The sequence below is a fragment of the Ovis aries genome, chromosome 8 (assembly GCF_016772045.2).
Source record: "Ovis aries strain OAR_USU_Benz2616 breed Rambouillet chromosome 8, ARS-UI_Ramb_v3.0, whole genome shotgun sequence".
Classification (NCBI taxonomy): domain Eukaryota; kingdom Metazoa; phylum Chordata; class Mammalia; order Artiodactyla; family Bovidae; genus Ovis; species Ovis aries.
In genome coordinates this window covers 63,188,501-63,204,509 of record NC_056061.1, presented here as the reverse complement: position 1 = coordinate 63,204,509, position 16,009 = coordinate 63,188,501, and the positions used below count along the sequence as shown (strand labels likewise).

The window sequence follows — 16,009 nt, the reverse complement described above, 5'->3', positions numbered from 1 at the left end:
ACGTGAAACTAGCATTTGTTAATTTCAGTGTGTTTGCAAATAAAATGTTTACCATGCTCCCGTTAAGACCAGGCACAGGGCCGGCACCAGGGATACACAGATCATTAAAACAAGGTCTCTCTGTCAAAGAGTTGGCACCCGCGAGTGGAGAAGGCGGGGATGTAAACAGTTATGAGTCTGAAGCTACTGAGGTACAAGGTACAAAGGTGGAGCTCAACAGGAAATGCCCACCTCTGCGGGGGAGGGTCAGGGACAGGGTCCTGGGTTGGGTACACGCACTCAAAGAAAGTCCGGCTGTGTGTGTGTGTGTGTGTTAGTCGCTCAGTCGTATCCGACTCTAGAATACTGGAGTGGGTTGCCATTTCCTTCTCCAGGGGATCTTCCCCACCCAGGGATCAAACCCCGGTCTCCTGCATTGCAGGCAGATTCTTTGGCATCCAAGCCACGAGGGAAGCCCTTGGGATTCCCAGGGAAGCTCTTGGGGAGGGTCAGGGACCGAGTGCTCGGTTCGGTACACGTGCTCAAACACGAGCTCAAACAGAGTGCAACAACGACCCATGTCCAGTTTGAACGCTCATCTCAAATAGCTGGAAATTTAAATACAGTATTACTGTAAATCAGACCACGATCCGACTTCAGGGGTTGAATACATAACTGGTGATCCGCAGATTAAAATGGGTACACCTTGAAGCACTGAGAAGAAAAGCGTCGGATGTGAGGGGACCAAGTGAGACGGGGAGACGAGACTGTGGCTCCCCGAGGCTCCAGGCCGCTCGCGGGCAGGGTTAGGCTCACCCACACCCGCCTTAACCCGAGCCCGGCCCCGCCTCCCCAGCGCGCGCCCAGGCGGGCCGGCTGAGCAGGTCCGGGCGGCGCGCTCTGAGTCACCGGAATCTAGGTGGGGCGGGCGCCGCGCCCCCGCTGCCAGCCCCGAGCTGCGTCCTCCAAGAGCCGCCTCCTCGCGGCCGCTTCCCTTTTGTCGCGCTGCCCGCGCTCCAGGGCCACTCTCCGCCGGTGTCCGAGCCTCGCGCGCTGCTCTCCTCCCCGCCGCCGCCGTCGAGATGCTGCGCTGCGGCCTGGCCTGCGAGCGCTGCAGGTGGATCCTGCCGCTGCTACTGCTTAGCGCCATCGTCTTTGACATCATCGCGCTGGCCGGCCGCGGCTGGCTGCAGTCTAGCGATGACAGCCAGACGTCCTCGCTGTGGTGGCATTGTTTACTAGAAGTCTGCGACAGCCTCATGACGTATGGTGAGTGCCGCCGCCTCCGTGAAGTCCGCCGGGCGGCGGCTGGGGCGAGCGCTGGCGCCCAGGGAGTGCGGAAGTCGCTCTACGGGAATGGACTAAAACAGGGTCAAGAAGGGACGAAACAGGGTCGGGGGGCTAATGGGTGATTCAACAAAAATTACTTCAGGGCCTGGGTCCATACATCGGACCCGTATAAAATCAAGCAGTAGCACCCTTGGGTGGCCAAAACCCAGGCTCGACTCTGGACGACAGTGAGCCTAATTCAAACTACATTTATTCGTAGTTTGTACAGCAAAAGTTGATCTCAGCCATTTGAAAAGGGTTTGATGAGTAAATACAATGAAAAAAGTATATTTTCTTGGATACCTACTGAAATTTATTCCCATTCCGTGGCCTCCTCCTCTGGTTCTTCTTATGCTTAAAATACAAGTATTAAAAGTGCGTGCCTTTATTCGCTATATTATTAAACTTGAACTAAGAGAAAGCAGCTCTTCTTCCTTTAACAAAACAAAACAAAAACCCTTTCTGTCAAAGTTTTAGCAGTGACAATTTTAGTAGATACTGCAGTGTTTAACGCTGGGTAATTCTTGTTAGAGGAAGAGTGTGGCTCAAGTCCGGCATTGCTGTTTAGAAAACTTTCCTTCAATTCGATTTGAAATCTAAAAAGCAAACACATCTACACTAGCGAAATGAAACGCAGTTGACAAATTTAAAGTACTGTAGATGGAGGTTTTTCTTTTTGCAACGTGGAGGGATTTCCTGCCTACTAGTTAGCTGACCCGGCCGGAGCGGAATTTGCCCTGGGCTGGTACCGCCCCCAGCTTAGTGGTAGGTGGGAAGAACTCCTGGGGTCTATTGTAATTAGCGACCTGTGTGGGGTCTGGGAAAAAAAAGTTTAAGCAGGAGCGTAATCAGAGGCTTAAAGCCAGGTACTACTGAATGGGGCTTTAACAACTGAGTTTAATAGTTTTAAACCGGGAAAGAAAGCTATCCTGCTTCCCCCCCCCCCCACCCCACCCCCGCCCCCGCATTCTCTGGTAGGGCCTTTGACTTGCCCCTTACCCCTGAACTGGCTCAGAGCTTCAAACCAAATTCTGTTTATCTTGAGGCCCTGTATCAGGGGCTTGGTGCTTTATCTCACCCACTGTGGAATTACTTGGAAGTTCCCACATGGAATCCACCCCATCCCCCAACCCCCACCCCTAAAGGAGGCATGGCCGTTGTCAGGAGGTAAATGTAAAGACTAAATGAAATTCACACTTTCCTTGAAGTCTGTGTTTTTACTCTCTTAAAGCACAAACAGCCCACCTGCCATGGTTTGTATTACCCACAAGTCTTTTAGGTTTTCGAAGTGAGTTAATTTCTTTGAAATAACATGTCTGTATATTTGGTTAAAATGCAGTCAGGTTCAGTATCTTATAGGGGATTTAGCAGGCCTGCTTAAAACACATGTGTTTTTAAACAGACTTTGGTCTTCATGTCTCACTTGGAAGACTAATACAGACCCAACGAATGAATATTCAGTGATGCTGGGCATGTGAATTAAGAAGGTTAGTGCGTCAGTCAGGAGAAGGGTGCAGGCAGAGCCTAGATCAGCAGTATTGCTGGGACATGATCTGGCCTGCAAGGCTCTGGCTGTGGCCACAGCTGTCTTGTGAAACAGGCACAATGCAGTTTTTATTTTTCTTGACTTGCAGGATGAACTCACCTTCTTAGGGTGTGGCACTTCTAACCTCAGGCTGATTGAATGCTTTGTATAAAGAAGAGAATAAGCAGGTTCTATTTCTATTTTCTTGGAGAAGGCAATGGCACCCCACTCCAGTACTCTAATTTTTTAATTAGACAGGAGTCTCAAGCATTAACTTTTTTAAATTGTAAAGAAAGTACAGATCCAGTGAATAGTTGATGTTTCAATTTGATACAGGAATTGGTCTTTGGAAAAGTGCAGTTTTCCAAGTGAGTCTTGAGGAATCTAGTACTGTCTTTGTGATTTTCACAAGTGGGTGGTGGTAGCCTTCACATTCCAATTTAATTATTCCTGACCTTTGCAAAGATAACCAAGTGCCAAGAATGTGTTAAATGCAGCTTTTGCTCAAGCCCTAGAATCAAACAATGCACCTAGCATCCACTGTCAATAGGTGACCATGGGAAATGGAAAATAGCTATGAATTCACCACAAGGGGTCCATCCCAGGCTACTGATGTCAAAGATGGTTAGAATGATTATTATACTTCCACTCCATTTCCTGCCAGGGACTGTTGTCTAGTTTTGCCTCACAGGTATAGAAATTGTGTATTTCTACCCTTTAGGTCAATTATCTAGGTGTCTGAACTCTTGAGATTTTTCAGATAGCTTCAGTAAGTCCTTGCCGAAAAAAATACATTCACATGAGGTCATACTATCTAAAATACAGTGAGGAGTTTACACATACTCCCACGTATGTACAAACATGATGAAAGTAAGGTTGATGGCTCTAATTAAAATATCTCAGTATAGAGAATTATGTAAGTACCTCCACTTTTTAAAAATTTCTTGCCGTGTACTAAAATACAAATCTTGAGGTTTACCATTGTAACACTTAAGAAAGTATACCTTTGTATTTACAAAGTGCTTCACTATCACGTTTATTTGCTGATATTTATAACATTGATTTATTTTGGTATTAAAGACCTAGGTTGTTACTGGTGGGTATCGGCAATAATACTAAATAATATAGGCTTTTTTTCATAAAGGTAAATAGTTCCTTAGAATTATGTAAAAAGCAGAATGCTATATTCTTCACTGTCATTAACAGTTTTAAGAATTAAAAAAAATGATGTATCCACTTCATTTTTCCTCATCAATACACTAAATTAAACACTGAGTATTTTCTTTTACACGATAGTAACAACGAAATGGGGCCTCCCAGGGGGCTCAGTGATAAAGAATCTGCCTGCAGTGCAGGAGAGGAGGGTTCAGTTGGGAAGATCTCCTGGAAAAGGAAATGGCAACACACTCCAGTATTCTTTTTTTCACTCCAGTATTCTTGCCTGGGAAATCCTGTGGACAGAGCAGCCTGGGAGGCTACAGTCCATGGGTTCGAAAAAGAGACATACAATTTAGCAGCTAAATAACAACAACTAAATAAATACACATACTTGTTTGTTTTTTTTTTTAAATCAAGGTTTCTGATCCTCAAAACAGGAAAAGAAAAATCTTGATTTAAATGCTGAAACAGTCATTCAAATTTCATGTATAAAGAAAATGCAAAATTAAATTTGAATCCGTGTTCACAGATGGTATTTTTGCATTGCTGGCATCTTCTTTTCCAGTTCTAAGAAAGAGTAGATCAGGAGGATATTTTCAACTTCAGAGATGTAGATTTCAAGTCCTAAGCAAGCTCTGACTCATTCAGGGTGGAGTAATAGAGTTAAGTTTATGGATCAGTTACTGGGATAAGAAAGATGAATTTATGCTCCAAGAATGACAGTGGCAAGTCTGAGTGGCAGCAAGGGAGAACCTTTGTCTTTGATCTGAACTCAGAAGGGCAGAGCCTCATTAAGTATGGAAAATGAGAAAAATAAGTACGAAGTTAACAGGTGTTCACTGGGCTAAATTCAACTTAAAGGATTTAATTTTGAGATTATATTCTTGTGGTTTATGAAATTAGGCATTAGTAGATAGATTAATCTTTTGTGGGCATGTGTTCATATTCTTTTATAGTAAAATAAAAAGTTGGACACTTAGGTGATTTTCATGATTTTATATGTGTTGATTTATAAAATCTAGACATCTAGGAATCAGTGATCTTGCCCAGTTTACTCCACATTTGCTGTGCTTAGCAATAACTACCAGAGAGCCTCAATTCCTCTTTAGTGACCTAATTTGTCTTTCCTCTCTGTAAATGGGCACAAACTCCTAGACTATCAGAATTAGGAGGGACGAAGAGTGCACCTACTCAAGATTTCTCCAAAGCCTGCCCGTCAGCAAAGTACCTCTTTTAACGCTGACAAGAGCTGATGTGCTTCTCTGTAAATTATTCTTTTTAGCCTTCTAACAGCAGACAGATTTTCAAACATTAAAGGGTAGATCCCAAATTTGCTGCTAGTTACCTTTTCTGAGTTCATACACAATTTCCTGTATTTTCCCATCTTCCCGTGTGGAATAGTTTCCCCCTCACACTTTAAAAGAAGAGGGTAAAGGAGTTCTGCAAAGACCAATGGGCAAGAGTTATCTGGCTCAGTTTAGTGGGGGTGGGAATTTGGAGCATGTAAAGAATCTCACACCTACCGGGGAATCGCCACCCGCCTCCTGTAACCCCCGCCCCCACCATTCTTCCTTTAAGCCATTCCTTTCCTGCCTCCAAACCTTGCAGGATCGCTCTTCCTATGCTAATTTATTTGGAGGTCTGTACTGAGTTATCCTCTAGATTTTTACTACTAATGTGTCGTAGACCATCAGCATCTGCATTATTGGGGAGGTTATTGGACACTCAATATCTTAGCCCCATCTACTGAATTGGAATCTGTATTTTAACTCGGTACCTGGGAGATTGATTCATCAGCACTTTTAAGTTTCAGAAGCACTGGTGTGTATTACTGCGAGTCTCCTCAATGAACAGGCAACAGTCTTTTTGTATATATCGTCCACCCATGCTTATGTTTATTTGTAGATAGCATCTATTTATATTTTTAATTTTGGTCTTATCCAGTTTCCAGTTCTGCTTGTGTATGACATAAAGAACTTTATAGAAACAATAGGAAGAAATCTGACAAAATCTCAGATTCACTAGGTAGGGTTTTCTGTCTCCTTCATAGATGAATCTTTTGTTCTGGAAAGGAGCCGTCTCCGGTTGGGTGACAGTTTGAAGTCTGCAGGGCACTGAGTAAGGGGCTAGGCCACAGTAGGTTTCGGTCAACATTTGTTGCTGTGTGCTCTAATCAGTCGCTTCAGTCATGTCCAGCTCTTTGCCATCCTATGGGCTCTAGCCTGCCAGGCTCCTCAGTCCGTGGCATTCTCCAGGCAAGAATACTGGAGTGGGTTGCCATGCACTCCTCCAGGGGATCTTCCTGACCCAGAGATAGAACCCACGCCTCCTGCATTGCAGGCTGATTTTTTACTACCGAGCCACTGGGGAAACCTCAATATTTGGTGCCCACATGTAAAACTCTTGAAGAATGCAGCAAATCCATTAAAAGAAATACTAATTTGGGGTGGAAAAGTCATGACAGTCTCTAAAATATGACCCACAATAGTAGTAGTGCTCTCCTTATCTTAAAATTTTGTTTTTTTTTTTTTTTCTTTTCCACAAATTTAAGTCTGATTTATGGTTTCTAGCTTGATATTCGAGGTATTTACTTATTTTTACTTTTATTGCTCTTTTCTTATCAGTTGATCTTATTGGTCTTTTCCAGGCTGTATTTACCTTGTAATGTTGTATTTTAGTATATAATCTCTGGAAAAAGATACAGCATTCTTCCTCATACAAAAAATTTAAAAACATTTCCTAGAAAAAACTCAGAATTTCGTTAGTGATTAATGAATGGTTTCCATGTTGTTGATTTAATGTTGAATCTTTGCAAGAAATAACAAAATTTGATAAGCCATTCTTCACCTAAATGGATCTTTAATGAATCTTATTTAAAAGTGGATTTATAATTTTTCTGGTTTCTTTGATAACATGAATTTCTCCAAGTGGTATTTAGAAAATAAACTTATGGCAGAATAAATTATGAATACATATGAAACACCAAATTTGTCTTCCTTTAAGAAAACAAACAAACAAAATTCCTGCATAGAAACTCTGTTTACCTGTTGTGGTCTCAATTCAGAGAAGGGTAATCGACAACTTCCCCAACCCCTGCACACACACACACACACACACACACACACACACAATTTGAATTTAATGATTGTATTTAATTGAATTTAATGATTTACAGTAACCATGAAAAAATAACCTATAGAAATGAGACTATAGTTGATAGTAGTCTCATTTCTCATGAAACTTACATGCTCCTTTTTGGCAGTGCTGCAATCTATTTTCATAAGGAGATCAATCACCTAAGTTGTTCTCAAATTTTAGTATGGATATAACAAATGCCAATAAAATACAGATTAGGAAAGGCAATAAAATTTACTATATAAAATATTAATGAAGGACAGTTATATTTGGAATAGATGAAGATGGATTGTCTTTGAAGAACTGAGGAACATCTATTGAATCATGAAAGAAGTAGCTTTAGGACAAGCTTTAAAAAGTGATTTTTTAAAAATTGGGGCTGGTAAATAGGTATAATTTAGATCAAGGTATAATATAAAAAGTTCTCAAAAGGGTTTGGTAAATTTGGGAATATTAGGCTCATTCTGGGTAATTAAGGGAGACCAAAGGTACTTAGCCTTTTTAAAGTGTATGTCTTGGAAGATTGCCGTGTTGTAAGTCTACATGGCAGCTGGCTCCTTCTCAGGCAGCATGTTGGGCTGGGAGGACCCTGCTCAGATCTGACAGGCTCCATCTCACCATCTTACAACAAAACAGTCAGTGACATGAGAGAAGATTGCCTTCCTTGTTATCCATCGTCAGGACCTTCAAAACCGTGCTGAGATTTACATCTCAAATTATAGTTAAGTGAGTCACTGTGGGTGTTTCCACGCTACAAGGAGCAAGTTTTACATGTTCTACTTCCAAGGCAGCCTTTCTCCAGACGAAATGTTGCTGAAGTGTCCATTTTGATTTCTCTCAGACTCAGCATTTTAAATAAGCAAGACGCTAATTGAGTTGATTTAACACAGCATAGAAAGAGTTATTAAAATGATCTGTTTATCTTTCCATTCACCTGTTGGTTTTAGGTGAATTGGCTTACTATTTCTTTAATTTCTTTCAAGTACCTGAAACTAAATGTAAATTATAGCTATAGTGTCAGAGGAAGTAGTAATAGCAATAATTTAACTTTGTATTAATTTTCCTCAAACAGGTAAAATGATTGATATTACTCTTTAGGCAATATCATACATTATTTAGCTATAGTTTAAAAACCTTACTCTGTAATTGTTAAAGTTTGATTATTAAATATGTTCCCTGTTAGGATTTTTTTTTCTGTTTTTATTGAACACTCACATTCTACTGTACAATTGATCTTCATAATGTTTGTATTCCTCTGTATGTATATACAGATGTATTGCCTTTTCATTGAACAGTTACAAACCTGTGAGTTCAACTTAAAAGGAAAAATCAGTGTCTGCTTATTTGAATTTAATGATTGGCAGTAGCCATGAAAAAAATCTATAGAAATGAGACTGTAATTGACAGTGGGTCACATACTGAAAGTTGCATGCTCCTTTCTGGCAATGCAACAGCCGTTCTTATAAGAAGATTAATCATCTATCTTAGTTCTCAAACTTTAGTATACTAGTAAAGAAATACTAGTAAGAAATACTAGTAAAATGCAGATTCCTGGGCACTATCTTTTCAACTGTGATTCAGTGTATCTGGAGGGACACACAAGAATCCATATTTTCTATAAGCACCACTGATGGTTTTGTGTCAGTGGTCCATGGTGTAGACTTAGAGATGGTCTTAGTTCTTTCCAAAGATGGATTCTCTTCTCTGGAAAGTTACCTTACTCAAAGGACAAGGCAAAAGTGAAAAAAGAAAATTAATTACTCAATTTCACATTCTGGCTTTATCTATGTTGCTTTTGAAATAAAACATTTCTTTTTACCTTAGAGCAGGACTTGGAGGAAAGTAGTAAAAATTATAAACAAAACTGGACCCACTCATGGACTGTCATGCCCCTGACAGTGCCATTGGGATTGTCATCCTGACAGTGCTACTAAAGGGTCATTTGTGTGAAAACATAATATTTGAGCATGTAAAAAAAAAAAAGAGCATGTGTCTTCTACTTGAAAGAGAGTGAAAGTTAGTCACTCAGTTGTGTCTGACTTTTTGTGACCCCGTGGCCTGTAGTCCACCAGCTTCTTCTGTCCATGAGGATTTCCAGGCAAAAATATTGGAGTGGGTTGCCGCACCCTCCTGCAGGGCATCTTCCTGACCCAGAGATCAAATCTGTGTCTCTTACGTCTCCTGCATTGACAGGCAGGTTCTTTACCACTAGCACCACCTGGGAAGCCCTAATAGGTAGTGGAGGTGGGGTATAATCAAGGTTCCCAAGCCTTTGTTCTTTCTGCTAGTCATTAGGTTTGTCTACCATTTGACCAGTCTAGTGACCAAAATTAAGTGAGGGTATGTTTGCCAGCCAAGCTGTGTTAAAACTGGAGTAGGACCAGCACTGAGGTGCATGCAACTCTCCGTTCCAAATTCCATAAAGAAAAACAGGTTAAAGGTGCATGTTCATTCATTAATGATTGAGTGAGTGGACAAACATAATGTGGGCTCTCCATACAATAGAATAATTATTGGTCATAAAAAGGAATGAAGTCCTGATCCATGCTGCCACAATATGGATGAACCTTGAAAACATGCTAAGTGAAAGCATAGGACGAAGGCCACAAAGTATTAAACTATAATTCTGTTTATAAGCACTGTACAGCGTATACAATTTATAGAGACAGAAAGTAGATTAGTGGTTGTTGGAAGCTGAAGGAAGAAGGGAGGGGGAGGTGACTGCTAACGGTCATGGGGTTTCTTTTTGGAGTGATGAAAGTTTTTGGAATTGTAAGTGGTGATGGCTGCACAACCCTGTAAATATAGTAAAAAACACAGAATTGTATACTTTAAATGGATGAATTTTCCAGCATGTAAATCGTATCCCCAAAGAAAAAAGGAGTCATATTTTGGCTTCAGACAGGCTAGAAGTCAGACTTGGCTGCCAGCTCTGTGACTATAGGCAGGTTATCTGGACTCTCCAAGCCTCAGTGTAATCTCACTTCTAAAATAGAAATGATAACAGAATGTGAACCTTGAAGAGTTATTGTGAGAATTCAGAGAGTTAAACCATGTCAGGTTCTTAGCTCCATGCCTGGCACAGAGTGATTACTTCATACATGTCAGTTACTACCTCTGGGGAGAAAGTTGTGTGGGAAAGAGATTTTACAAATTGGTGCAGGTTGAACAGGAAGAGTGATTGGCTGGAATCCTTAGCTGGGAAGTCATGGCTTTTCTCTTCCCATAGGCGTAGAGCAGAATGGGCCAGGGCTGGAGCTGCCCACATCGATCTTTGAAACCAGAACTCAATTTCCACCTCATCCCGATTGTTTTCAGGGCGCATGTCAATAACTGAGAATTATTGTGCAACAAATTCTAAATACTTCAGAAAAAATTTAAGCAAAAATTTAGAAAGGTTGTTTGCACCTAAACTTGTTATAAAAAAATCACACCTACTTTACAATTAAGTTGTTTTATTTCACATCTCTGCCTAGGCATAGGTACTCTGTTTTCAAAAATTATTTTTTCATGGAACCAAATCTTAATACAAAACAATTATCCTTTTAAAGGTAATTGAAACAGTTCCTGAAGAGATTATAATTTGGATTGTTCAACACCAAAAATATTGTTTATTGGGTTGTACTAGATTAGAACTTGAGTTAATCTTTTAAATATACCTATTTATATGGCCAATTTATCCACTTATTAAATGAGATACAGTTTAATGATGTCTACCTTTCATTTTGGAGGTATAAACATTTGCCCCCAAACGGAGGGGTAAGGCGTTACTGTATATCACTATATTCATGTCCTACCTACGAATTACCTATTCTTCCCTTAAAATATGGAGATGTTTAAGTAATATTGAAAGAAAAACTGTTCTTCTACCCAAATATAATTATTAAAAAGAAAAAAAAAACTGTTGATGCTTTGTTAAGTAATTTTTAAATTTGGCATGCCTGTCCTAATGACTGTTTTTCCTTGTAGCTTGGGGAAGGGCAGCCGCCGCCATGCTGCTCTGCGGTTTCATCATCCTGGTGATCTGCTTCATCCTCTCCTTCTTTGCCCTCTGTGGACCCCAAATGCTTGTCTTCCTGAGAGTGATCGGAGGCCTCCTGGCCCTGGCTGGTAAGACAGTGCGCCAGCAATTCTTCATTCCTATCTGCAGTGAATATCAAGATAGTAACGTCCAAGCCACAGTGAAGATCCTTGACAACACAGTTCCCAATCTGCTCTCAGAAAATGTGTCCCCAAAGGCAGAAGTAAGAGAGGATGTGCTTTAAGATCTTGATCCCTTTCCTCTTCTGCCAGAGATTGCGTTCCAGTTCCAGGCTCCCCACCCAAGTGAGGAAGGTTGTCACTTTACCTGCGGCTGTCTCTCATAGATGACCTCGAGTCCCTGACGCTGCTCCCCAAGGGGCGAGGGCTGTGTCGCCAGTGGAAGGGCAGTCTCCACAGTGGTCCCAGACTGGCCTGCCATGAGCTGCATGCTTAGGGGACTGAAATGTCCCTGAACCATTGCACTTGGTGCACTTGGTGAAGAAGTTTTGCAGTCCTAGGATGTGGTGGATTGTGGAATGGTCCTCTGCGATTTAGATTTTGTAGAAATTGATCTAAACCACGCGATGAACCAAAATGGGTAAATAACTATATTTTACATGAAAAATGCAGAGAAGTGTTCCTTTTGTGTAGGACACAACGATTTGCACTAAATGACAGGCTTAACCAGTGAAAGTTTGCTGTTTTAAGTAGACAAGAAGCAGAGAAATGATGATCCACACCAAGATTGCCCTTCATGAGTTGCCAAAGGAGAACATTTTAAGGTGGGAAACAGAAGCAACAAGTCAAGATATGGAAACATCTATAGCCTTTCTAGTGATTAAAAAAAAAGAAATGGAAAAACTAGCTTTTCTTAAAAAAAAAAAGAAGAAACAGAAAACTAGTTAAGAATATATCTGTGGAGCTAGTAGGAAAAAATTAAGGTGAAAGGAAAGTGGTGGTGAGAACTATCCACTCCCGGACATACTCTAGGAAGCACAGCCAACTAATTGGTCTCTCTGTGAAGAGCAGTGTCTGAGTGTCACAGAGCTAAAATTTGCTCATACCTTAAGTCATGGCAATGCACACATGAAATATTAAGTTAAAAAGTGCATGGCTTAGCATTGTGTTCAGTCGCTCAGTCATGTCCAACTCTTTGCGACCCCATGAACTGCAGCATGCTAAGCTTCCCTGTCCTTCACTATCTCCCGGAGTTTGCTCAGACTCATGTCTATTGAGTCAATGATGCCATCGAACCGTCTCATCCTCTGTCATCCCCTTCTCCTCCTGCCTTCAGTCTTTCCCAGCATCAGGGTCTTTTGGCATAGCTTATGGCATAGCATAGCATGTGTATAGTCATTAACGCTTTATAGAATTATACATGTTCATTGAAAAAGACTACGAAGTAAATCTAATAAAGCTACTTTTATTATTAAGCAATTTAAAATGTTAATGAATGATTAATAATAACTGTAACAATGTGACTCTTAAGAGTTTAGAAATCTTTCTGACATGGTTCCCTGCCTGTATCTTCCCTTTTACTTTTTCAAAGCACTGTGATTATTCTCTTCTTTTGCTTCTATTCTCCTAGCCTGGAACAGTCTTCTTCCTGCCCTCCATCTCTTCATTTCTGTTTATTCTTCAAATTTCCCTTCCTCTGCAGGCTTTTCTATTGATTCTTCCATTGATCATCATATCATTGTTCCACTGTTTCATTTAGTCATTCATTTATTGAATGAATATTCCAGTGGTATGTTATCAGATGTCAGCACTGAGTTCTAACTCTGTGTGTCCACACACATGTGTACATATATATTATTTTTGCTACCACTGAAATATTAAATGTTTGGCATAGGAAATGCAAAGATGAAAAAAAAAGGCTCTTCTCTACCCTCTTGCTTTCTGTTGCACACCACAGTTTTTACTTTAGTATATATAATGCTTACATAGGTACTATGGAGTGATCTGCTAATATTCTGCCTGTATTTCATATATTCCGTATTCTGCTCAGTGCCGGGTATCTCTGACACAAAATATTCAACCATCTTTTTTGGTTCATGATTAACTAGATTCTCCCAGCCCCTTTTATCAGGATTATTTAGGTGGGTTTAACACTAATTTTAAGGCAAAAATGTTGAGGAAGAGGAATTAATCTGTTGTTACCATGCATTCGTTCATTCATGCATTCATACTTGGGAATTTTTTTTCCTTCCTTTTAGCTGTGTTCCAGATCATCTCCCTGGTCATTTACCCTGTGAAGTACACTCAGACCTTCAACCTTCACCTCAACCCTGCTGTCACTTACATCTATAACTGGGCCTATGGCTTCGGGTGGGCAGCCACTATTATCCTGATCGGCTGCGCCTTCTTCTTCTGTTGCCTCCCCAACTATGAAGATGACCTGCTGGGCAATGCCAAGCCCAGGTACTTCTACACATCTGCCTAAGGTGGGGAATGAGCAGAAGAACATCACTGCTGCTGAGATATATTCCAGAGAAAGAAACTGTTTTCCCCGGAATACTTTGAACCTGTTTTGGGGACAATGTTCATATCTTTAAACTATGGTCAAAATGCTAAAATAATCTGGGGAAAGTGTTTCTTAAATGGTGTTATAGTTTCATATTCATCTTTTATATATGTTTTGTAGTGTTAAGTAAGACTTACTTCTTTTAATTAATTACCTGATTATTAAGTTGGCTAAAAAGTTCATTCAGGCTTGTCCATAAGATTAATGGGAAAACCTGAACTCACTTTTGGCCAACTCAATACTAATATGCCAATGTTTCCTTATATCTAGCAATATCATTGATACCGCATTTGTAAAAGAATATGAGTATGAAAGTAACCACATAATTTATAAGGTAAAAATGAGAAGGCTTCAAAGATTTGAGTAAATCTGATTAGGTTTCTCTTTTTCCCAGATGGAATGGGTTGGGTCTATTAAGGACTAAGGAGAAGAAGATAGTGATAAAAATTGTCAGTGACTCAATATTCTAAAAGAAACGCAAAAAAATATTTTTTCAAGCCTTTGGCTATTCACAGAAGCAAAATTGGTTCCTAAATGCATGTCATTTGTGAGAATTTCTAATGAATATCCTGAATAATTGATTTGGGACTAAGCTTTCCATTAACTTAATATGACATCTAGGAAAGTATTCTTTCATGGCCAAAACCTGTTGCAGTAGTAAGGCCTTCTTAGCAGTGAAATCTTAAGATGAAATTTTCTCTTTTAAAGTGGTTCATAGGGTGGGGTGTGGTAGAAAGCTACTAGTAATTCTGTGCTCTTTGGTGTCTATGTGCTCTAGACTAGAGTAGACTGGATTAAAAAATGGACTGGTCTAATTCATTATGACCTTTAAGTAGTATTAGGTTGTTCAGTAAAGCATTAGGAGGGCCATTCCCATCACAAAAGTAACATTAAACAGCCTAAAGAGAAGACATGGCTTGAATTTTTCATCTTCAGCTTGATTGGGCTCTAATCATGTAGACACAGCTTCTGATAAATTGCAACTGTAAGCAAAAACTTAAATATGGTTAAAAACCTGGTTTCCCTTGGTAAACAGATTAAAAATATCTGATGTAAAACATTTAACAGGAGAATTCAGGAATGTGGGATTGCTCTGACTTGCAAATATGATATATCACATGGAATATTATTTTTTTTACTATTTGTACTTACATATTGAAAACCAATTCATTTTATATATCAAATTATTTTGTAAGTTGCAAAAATAGCAGTTGCAGTTTTATTATGAACTTATCTCAATAAACCAGGTGATCTTATCCTGTTTCTAGTTTGCAGTTTTTTTGGTTTTGCTTCTCCCCTCATTCCCCCAAATCTGGGGGAAGGGAATTTGTAAAACATGCTTTGAGTGGGGTTGAAAGAACATTGGATAAAGTGAAAAGTTGCTTTTATCATTTTCAAGTTTTAAGATGAACATAAAAAAAAACAAAAAACAATCTTTGATGAACTTTAATGGATTCTAGTAGTTCACTCTGTAAACTGCTTCCTCAATGACCAATACCTAGGACATCAAACAGTATTTATCCAGCACTGCCATGAGAGGGAATGGACCAAGGGCTTCCTGGTAGGTCCAGACACCACGGAGCGTTCGTGTGGTTTCGCTGGTGGTTCTTCTGTCCTCTGTGGCGCTGCTTCCTGCTTGAGATGGAATCTTCTTCTACTCAGGTCCTGGGACCACAGCAGTCTTTTTACTTCTTTTCCTCTTTCCATCTTCCATTTTCTGGTTGTTTTTTTTTCCCCCCATGGTGGCTCATAGGTGAATTCTACTCCATTATAGATACATGTGAAGAAGGGTTTCCAAGTAGCAGGGTGGGAGAAGGAGGATATTTTTTCTTAGTGCTTCTGTCAGCCACTGGCAGTGACATTTTCTTCTATGGTTTTCAAAGTTTAAGGTGATCGTTTCATAAATTTGACCACAAGACTATAAGAATTTGGTCTGGGTGATTCTTTACACCAAGAGTTAAAAAAAAAATTTATGACAAGGTTTGAAATGATCAAATTAACAATTTGATCCATTCACGAAGATAATGGATATCTAGAGATTCAGAAACTGGATCTCTCGTTAGACATGAAAATGACTCAGATACAGGTCCTCTCTAAAGCAAGCACTCTTGTCTTTGGATTTTGTTCCCACCCAGCTTCCTTCTTTCTCTCACACACTAGATCCTCGTGATGCACATTTAGGAAAAATTACAGCTTCCTGGACCCATGGTCTGTATTAACAGACATTTCAACAGAAATGTCTGTGACAGAAGAAACATCATTACTTTACTTAAAATGTGCCACTTCTTTCAGCCTTGTTCCAGCGTAGAGACCTTCCATTCCTTCTTAGTTCACGT

General features: G+C 40.1%; 1 protein-coding gene across 1 annotated transcript; it reads left to right on the top strand.

Annotated features, from left to right (window-relative positions):
- The first annotated feature begins 926 nt into the window (after window positions 1-926).
- Window positions 927-14,929, top strand: PERP (p53 apoptosis effector related to PMP22). Its single transcript, XM_004011373.4, has 3 exons — window positions 927-1,248; window positions 11,096-11,236; window positions 13,366-14,929. The coding sequence occupies exons 1-3, from the start codon at window positions 1,062-1,064 to the stop codon at window positions 13,590-13,592; spliced, it is 555 nt and encodes a 184-aa protein (XP_004011422.1). The 5' UTR covers window positions 927-1,061; the 3' UTR covers window positions 13,593-14,929.
- Window positions 14,930-16,009: the final 1,080 nt, after the last annotated feature.